Genomic DNA, 8,996 nt, shown 5'->3' with positions numbered 1-8,996 from the left:
TACGAGATGCGTGGCGCAAATACACGGCGCCGCATCGTTGCGTCCCGCGACTTCCAAAGTCCTCGGGAGGGAGGCCAGAAGGCTCAATTTGGGAAGCGCGGCGTTCCCCCTCAAACTCTGTTCCCTTCAAACTGAGCCGACAGAGTGGACGATTTAAGCGTTGACTTGGGTACTTCATTTGATTGGCAGAAACGGTCCAGTACAGGATGTCACCCCGAAGGTTGGACGGTGACAAGCTGAAGGCGAGTCCATGAACCAGTCCGGGGTGGGCCCATGAATGCCCCCATGACTGGATCAGGACTTTCCGAGGGGACCACTCCGATGACGAGACCGACCTCATGCAGGAATGAGAACAGAATATTGTCATCATGTCTTTGTGGGGGGATGGCCACCATCACCCACAACCCTCCCCCCCCTCCCAACTTCCCATACAATGCGACCCATGACAAAGGCAACAACTTTTAATATCTTTTTTTTGTCCGTCGTCAAAATCCACCCATACAACGTACATTAACGTGCTTTTTTTTTCCATTCTTCCCCCCCCTCGTCCCCACCGCACATTGAGATTTTTTTTCTTTTTGTGTGCATTTCTTTTCCAAAGTTTTTTTTTTCTTTCCTCCCATCTTCAAGGACACGTTACATAGACACAAATGTTGCGTGATTTAGAAAAAGAAATGAAATAAAATAAAAATCAGCGAGCTGGCAAAATGGTCCTTTTTTTTTTTAAACTTGATTCGTGTGTCGTTTTGAATCAACATGCACAAATGGGAGAATTTCAACGTTTTCAGCACGTCTTCCACCAACTTCACAGCATACAGTCAATACGACAACTGATGGGTCAAGTTTTTTTCGGGGAGGTTATTGCTGCTCGGACACAATGAAAAGAGTTGCTGCAGTGCTCTGGAGAGAGTCGTCTCTCTCTCTCTCTTTTTTTTTTTTTTTCTCCATCCCTGCTAATTGAGCTTTATCCAGCAGACAACAGCACGTGGACGGCAAATGACGACCTGGTTTATTACCCCCGTTAACAAAAGATGCTCAGACAGGTGGACGCGTACGCTGCATATATGATGACGTCAGGGCTACAAATGATGCGAATTCCATTGGACTGAAGTTTTAAAAAGCTTGTCATGGCAAAGTAGGAAAACTTTTTTTTTCTCCAGTGTCTGTGTGTGTGTGTGTGAGAGAGAGACAGACATCTCAAAGTATAAAAAATGTAACCCCCCCCACACCTAATTCCCCCCCCCCCCCCCATGATTCATTATCAACACTATTTTTTTTGTCTTCTTCTGACATGGAATTACTATTGATAGGTATTCAAATACATATTAACATCATCAGCATTGGTAGTAGTAGCAACACAATGAAGAAAAGAGCAAGATGAAACAGACACAAGCGGTGGTGTGTGTGTGTGTGTGTGTGTGGTGGGGGGGGTGATGAATGGCGTCACAACAGGGCTAACATGCTATCAACAAGCAACAAAGCCGTGGGGGCAGGCAGTCAAGTGTCCCCCCCCCCCCCCCTGCACCTGCACTGCACTTATTTACACTGGTGGCGTAGAATATGGATGGTGAGATACGGGTTTGGGGGGGGGGGGTGGCTTGAAAAGGGCATCCAAGATGTCCACTGCCGGCCGCCGCCAACCCCCGATTACTTCTTTTGATTTTTGTGCACATTTTGACATCATTCATTGCAGGTTTAACTGCTGCACGGTTGGAAATGGGGGCAAGGCTGGGCGGTGGTGGGTGTGGGGGGGAGGGGGGCATCATCAGTTCCAGCGTTCTGGACATACTGCAAATCCGTTACGGATGCGCTCGGTCGTGCTCGCGAGTTTACGTCCACTCATTTGGGCTCTTTCGTGATGTGATGATTTGATCGAGCGCCACTAAAACAACGGCAAAGAACAACATTTGGGTGAGACTACAGTTTGCGCGTCGATTGATCAAGAATCCGAACAACGGGAAATTCTACTCATATTTCGCTGATTTTTGTAGCACCTGAAAAAATTAAAATAAATCCCGGCATGTGCCACTGCACCACTCTCGACGAAGGTAGGCGGCGATTTGCTTTTCGCAAACTCACCAAGTCTCGTCCCAAGGTCACGTTAGGGGTCGTGATGACTGTTGCTCATGACGACCGCTCCTCTCTTGCTACGCTTGTCACTATTCTCCTTCATTCAGGCCGCTTTGCACCATCGCAAGTGTAAATCGAAGCGTTTCTGTCGCTCTTTTCCCCGAGTACCGCTCGATTGATCCAATGATTTGATTGTGATGTTCTAAAAAAAAAAAAGCTCAATCTGATGAGCACATCAATGAAAGCCCCAAATGACCGGACGTCAAGCCAATCATGTAAACTTTCGACCACCTCTGTTGGATACGCGTGCGCGTGTGCGTCGTGTCGCTTTCAACAGGTCACGTGACCATCGACGCGTCCGCCGAAAGACCGCGGCGTGGCTTTGATGATTCACTTTTCCATAAGGCAGACTTTGCAGGTCAGTCAGTCAGTAGTAGACGGACAGATGATGAGAGCGCTGGGTGCGTGGGTTGTAGAAGGGGGCGGGGCCTGGGGGGGCGGAGTTGGCGTCCCCAGTCTGATGCGATGACTCAATGCATATACTTTTTGTTCACAGTGATGGGTTCGTTAATTAAAGAATTCCTTTCAGTCGAGGGGCGAGGGTAGGGGGTGGGGGGGGGGGTCGGTCGTCGGAGGGTCTTGCTTCTATTCCGTTTCCAGGGGTGGTTTGCGATTGTTACACCTTGAGCAGGACGGCGGCGGAGAGGGAGATCCAAACGCTGAAGCCCGATCGGAGACCGCTCGCTCGGCCCTGTATGGCGCCCGGTCCTTGCGAAGGCCAAAGTACAACAAAGCAAAGAGAGAAAAAGTGCGTAAATATCACGCCCGCTCCAAAAAGAAAGATATGTTTGTCGTACATTGTATGCACATGCGGTGAGCTCTGGAGTATTATGACCCAGCTGTAGCGTGCAAGACGCGCTTTATGAGACATAAACCGTGAGAGGAGCCATCAGATGTATTTCAGGCATGGCTTGATTTATTTTCATTGTCCACTGGGGTGGTCAACATGAATAACTGGTCAGAGTAGCCGCTCTCCCCGGTGGCAGGTGCAATTTACGATTGCTCCTCTAGTCATTTCGCGACACGCAACCTATGTGCCATGTACGCTCCTCATACACAAAAAAAAAAAACCCGACGATGACAGATAATCCATGCGCGGCACACGCACACTTGCTACACACCACATGTAATGCGATCGCTCTTCTAGCCAATGATTAACAATAACCGCCACCTGGCACACCCGACCAAACCACTAGAAATAATTGCCAATTTGAAAAAAAGTTCACGTTCCACGCAACGAGCGCCTTCCGAGTATGCCGGAGGAGGCCTAGCCGTGTCTAATTGGACCGTCTCATCACACTTGCAACGGCTGCTAATTAACCCCCTTGATTCCCATGATGTGCCCGTCAAGCAAGCTCGCAGGCCATGTGGATGGACGACCGAGATAAAGGGAGTCGCTAATGCCAGTGTGTGCATATATATATATATATATATATATATATATTAATTATATATACAGTATATATATTTTTTTTTTAAAACAATACATATATACATATATATATATATTTTAATTATATATACAGTATATATATATATATATATATATATATATATATAAGGCTTCAAATGAAGAAGACGCCGACAGAATAGCAGTTTCCGCCACACTTTATTTGGACCTGTGATGGCTTATTTAGCAGTCGCGCAATTTCTGTCACTGCTTAATAAGCCACCAGGTCCGTTCATTGAAGCAGATCAAGTGTCTTCCTTAATTAATTCATGCCAAACCTAGAAAACCCAAATATTGACATACAGTCAATCGGATACTGTTAATTGTAATCCAGATTAATTTATTTTAAAATACACGGGAAGAGGACTCAGAAATATAAATAAAATAATCACAAATTAGATAGCGATTGCAATATTGAGAGAAAAATGAGCTCATTTCCCCAAATTGTTCCAGCCTACTTGGCACCCCCCCGTATCAGAGAGCGAAAGTGAAAACGACGCGCCTCGGGTCCCCAAGTGGGCGGCGAGCAATGACACGGAGGGATGGTTTCGGCTGTGATTTGGGGTGGCCGCACGTCTGGAATTAAAAAACGTTTGTCGTGCTCTAATGACGGCCAGAGCAGATTTGGAGGGAAAGGAGGGGAGAGATGACGGAGCGATCGGCTGACACGAGGGGGAAAGCGGGAGCTGCAAGATGAATGGGCCCGACGCGAAGAGTGACTCATTGAAGGGGCACCGGCTGGGATCATGGCGGAAGAGGAAGAAAGCCGGCCAGAGATGAAGGACGAATGATGCCAAATGCGAGCGGGCGGGCGAGGGGAGTTGACGGGCGGGGGAAACGGAGGGGAAAGCCGAGCGAGAAAGAGATGGGATCAAACGGGGGGGGGGACGTACGGAATAGCAACATGCTGGCGTTGGAGGCCCCCAGACGGTTGCTGGCGAAGCAGGTGTAGTTGCCAAAGTGCTTCTCCGTCACGTTGGTGAAGAGCAGCAGCGAGCGCGTCTTCTCGTTTTTAATCCGCAAGGTGTTGTCGCTCTCCACTGGCCTGCCGCGACCGCAAAAAAGACAACAAGGGGGAAATTCAGACACACACACACACACTTCTCATTTTTACTATGCCGTGGGGCAACAAATTGAAATACTCGCAGTTGCAGTATTGCTACAGAGCCCTTATTAAGCAACATTATTAAAACAAAACAAAACAAAAAAACTTTGCATCCCCTTGCCAAGTTTGTGAGATAATGCAAAGGTTTTTTTTTTTTCTTTTAAAAAAATGCTCGTTTATGGTTATGGACTTGCGGGTCAGTTTGGCTCCTGTTTCCTGAACGCGCGGCTGTTTGAGAAACGACTAGATGTCTTTCGCTTATTCATGCTTGAGATCAAGAACAACTTTTTTCAATTTCAAAGTCAAAATCAACCAAAAATGTCGACTCGTCTCATCGCATGATGACTTGTAAAACAAAAACAAAAACAATCAGTGGATGCCTGTCGCCCGCGACCCATCTAAGGGGATAAGGATGGCTGGATGGATTACTAGCTTTGGAATCAGTCAACTATCATATTTGGTTCAGTGATTGTTCAGATGAGTGTCAACAAACAGGGTAACAAAGGGTCACAAAATCTCAACATGATTTATTCCACATGACAACGTGACTTTTCTGTACAGATGTGAGCAAAGATCATGCAAGTTGACACACGTGATTTGCTTTTGCGGGCCACATAGAATGAGGTGGCGGGCCGGATCTGGCCCCCGGGGCCTCGTGTTTGACACCCGTGACTTCGATCGCTTTCACAGTAAATTAAGCTTTTACACGGGTCGCAATTTGACCCTGAAGCTGATTATTTCCTTATGGAGGGAAAAAAACTCCACCCCAAGGTCATCTTTGCTCAACGAGAAGAGTTAATAGATTTTCCCAGAATTACTGGGCAGAAAAGTGACCCTGTGACCTTGGCCCAATTTGTGCCTCAAAATGTCCTTCTCGCGTCATTGTTTCACGCTGTTGGCCATTAGGCGCAACCTTGTCATCATTAAGGTGCGAATGCTCGGTGACATTCGGATCCGAAGAGCCTCCGAGAGCCGACTCGAGCCGACACCTTTTACACTTTTGTACCGTTGCGGAGGAATTATTCAAGGATTTCCACAAAAGCGCGACTGGCATCGACGGCGATCGGCTCGGTCGGTTTCGAGCGCCAACTGGTTGGCGTTCCAACAGAATTATACTTCTTTTTTGCCATTTTGAAAAAGAAAAGGGTGAATTCAATTTTTTTTTTAATTTATATGACATATTTAATGACCAATTGATTTCATATTTTGGTTTTATTTAACTTGAATCATTCCCTTTTCATTTAGAAAGGACAATTCAGTACACCACTGTTTTCCTTTTCTTGGGGAAATTTAGTCGATATTTTTGTTTACTTTTTTTGAATAAACTTTCCATCCATCCACTTCCTGATCCGCTCATCTTTGATTTTTGAAATGACAATAAGACAATAAATTCATCATTATTAAAACAGGATTATAATCCAAAACAATGTCCATTTACGTGTGGAAAAGAAATAACATCTTTTTTTTTTTTACTTCCATTTTTTCCATTTATTAAAAATATTAATTAGTGAGCATAAGCATTATTTTCCCGCAAATTGGAGAGCGGGGTATTCTGTAAATCGGCTTTCTCTTCAAACCCCTTCTTTTAAAAATGTATGTGAGTAAATGCAATGAGTGCTTTGTAGTCTATTTAATCATTTCTAATTTACAAGAGGCCATTCAATAATTCATCCAAATTCATAAGGGAATTGTCTTTTTTCATTGACAGAACTGAATTTTCATTTGTTTTTAATCTCTCTCTCTCTCTCTCTCTCACCCACACAAGCGCACGCACATGGAGCATTCGCGCCGAACCATTCTCACCTGTGGTCGTCGTGGTACCACTCAAAGGAGGCGGGGGGCACGGCCATGGCCTCGCAGCGCAAGATGGCGGTCTTCCCCAAGTGGGCGGGCAGGTTCTTCATGTCGGTGATAGTGGGCGGGTCTTGCGGCCCGAAAACGCGCACAACAAAGGAGGGATCTCAGAGTCACGCGATTGGATGACCACCGTCCAATGAGGGCGCACTCACAGTTGACGGTGACCTTGACCTTGTGCTGATCGGGCGGGGCCACGCCGTTGTGGGTGATGCACTCGTAGTCCTCGGCCTGCTGGCGCTTGATCTCCGTAATGTCCAGGAACTCGCCCTCGCTCACCAGGCCGTCTGGGGTGGGGCGGGGGCGGGGGGTTATTTTAACATTTTTAAGGCTGACAGGCGTCCGTACCATAAAAACGTTTTCCTGCCCATTGATTTTTTTTTTTCCTGCTATGGGTGGAACTTCATTCTCAACTGACACGAATACACAAAGAGGTACCACGTCCATTTGAAACGGATGAATGGAAATGATTGTTCTTTTTTTTAATCCGTAAGGGGAAACTCAATCAACCATTTTTTTTCTTCCTCACATGACTCGGACAAACTCCCGGGAGTTGCGCACCGGAGTGACGTCAGTCTCGCGCCGGGGTGGCGCGCAGCGGGGGGCGTGGCTTAGGGCAGCGAGCGTTTTCATTGGCCGACTTGCTCGATCGCGTCCGCTCAAATGTCTCTCGCCATTAAAGGAGGGCGGCCGACAGAAGCGAGCGCGTTTCGCATCGTCTCTGACAAGGAAATCCCGCTTCTGAATTGTCGCCGTCAATCAGCAAAACACACGGGCGGCCTTCTCGCTACAAACGCCGGCGCGCGCACACGTGCCAATCCACGCTAAACGGCGCTATTATTCACGTCAGAGATTATCACGCCGCCTCTAATTGAAGATTAGAGGCGGCGGGATTATTAGCGCGGCTGCCGAGCCGGAGACTGGGGACGCGGAGCGAAGGAAGGCGAAGCCGCCTGTCGGTGCCGCCCGATAGGCTCGGCGCAGCGCCGCTTGCCGGGCGCATTAGTCACGTTGACGCGGTGCCCGCGTGTGACAACGTTGGCGACAGAAGCGGGAGGAGAGAAGGATTTGGGGCACACGCAAAGTGAAACTTCAGTTGGGAGTAGGGCGATGTGGAGAATACATAATGGGCTTTACAAGCGCGTATGGGAGGGGGGGGGCAGGCGCCGATGGGCCTCAGTATCCCATTCCTGACACCAAAAATCACTCAGCGCTCTCCGTTGGCTTGTACTCAACTGGTGAAATGTAATGCAACCCCATGCCGAGTTAAACACAATTGTACGAGTCCTTCGGAACGGCCACGACGCGGTCGAATCAAACTCCCGATTTGTCACAGACCTCTTTGGAGGTGGACTTGAAATCCAGATTTTTAAACCCGGAGTCGAGAATGAGTTCAAGACAACAATCCGAAGGCTCCTTTGGAACGGACACATCGCGTCCGCCGCTCAATTGGGATGCGGTCTAAGCTCAGAATGAAACGAAAACATCATAGACGAGCCCTGGAGCTCAGCGTCCCACTTCTGACACCGAATTCGGATGAGGTGTATCCTCAAACCCAGATTTCAACCAGAGTCTTTACTGGCCACAACTCTTTCTTGGATCTTTCAGAACAGGCGCATGCAACCCGAGCCTCCCACTTCTAACAGCGTAAGTAGGAGTCGCCTCGACTCTGTTGAACCCGAGTCTGCAGAATTAAACGGCCGTCCTGCAAGTTCTTCGGAGCACAGTAAAAGATGACCTGCTGACGAAGCATCCCTACTTCTGATACTTTTGCTCATCCGGATCCTGACGTGGCGTAATCTCAGTCCGCCGGGGTTCAGAAAGGGTTGAAAACATATAACTGTCCTACGGATCCTTTAAAATGGACGCATCGTCGATGGCCTTTGAGCGAAACATCCCGCTTCTGACATCTTTTGCCACCGAACTCAACGCAGGTCAACCAAATGCGCGGATATCGTATGCCACCGAATTCTAATCTTCCACTTCAACGAAAGAAGAGAATCGATATCGGCTCGAACCCAACAATCCGACGGGACCTTTTTTGCGGCTGCGTCCCACCTCTAAGGAGACGCATTTGAAACCCAGACGTGAACCTGAAGATTTCACCACAATCCTACCTTTCCTGCAGAGCGGGGACACAACAACGATTCCCTCGTGGATAAACATGCCACTGTATGGGGGGGGAATAAACTTGCAAAAATTCTCCCCAGAACAGAGCAAGAGCAAGGAGGGCAAGCTGGTTGAGCCACAAAGGGGGCAGCAAATGATGATGATGATGATGATGATGATGCAGCCAGCAGGCGGGCACCGCTACCATGCCGTCTAAAAAAAACAAGTCCTTCGAGCACTTATAAGCTTTGGAAAGGAGCTTGAATCCCGACCACCTGAAGAGGGATGAAAGTGAGCCGAGGTTTTGCGGGGCTTCGGCACGACAAGGGAGTTTTCGAGCACTTTGAG

The 8,996-nt window shown here is 48.0% G+C and overlaps 1 protein-coding gene across 2 annotated transcripts in view; it reads right to left on the bottom strand.

The window, feature by feature from the left end:
• Positions 1 to 443: 443 nt before the first annotated feature.
• The window catches only part of iglon5 (IgLON family member 5), a 93,756-nt gene continuing 85,203 nt past the window's right edge, over positions 444 to 8,996 (bottom strand). The window contains exons 5-8 of one of the 2 annotated variants that reach the window (XM_086113963.1): positions 6,695 to 6,826; positions 6,489 to 6,609; positions 4,474 to 4,625; positions 444 to 2,838 (exon numbers count right to left, since the gene is read on the bottom strand). In XM_086113963.1, the coding sequence (XP_085970089.1) occupies positions 2,747 to 2,838; positions 4,474 to 4,625; positions 6,489 to 6,609; positions 6,695 to 6,826 (497 nt within the window). In that variant the 3' untranslated portion in view covers positions 444 to 2,746. Of the gene's footprint in view, positions 2,839 to 4,473; positions 4,626 to 6,488; positions 6,610 to 6,694; positions 6,827 to 8,996 lie in introns of those variants that run through there. The other variant, XM_086113964.1, reaches the window with a different exon arrangement.

This window comes from Hippocampus guttulatus, chromosome 6 (genome assembly GCF_054856545.1).
Source record: "Hippocampus guttulatus isolate MCC_2025c chromosome 6, RoL_Hgut_1.0, whole genome shotgun sequence".
Taxonomy (NCBI): Eukaryota; Metazoa; Chordata; class Actinopteri; order Syngnathiformes; family Syngnathidae; genus Hippocampus; species Hippocampus guttulatus.
The sequence above is the reverse complement of the archived record's forward strand: the minus strand, read 5'-3'. Positions and strand labels throughout refer to the sequence as shown.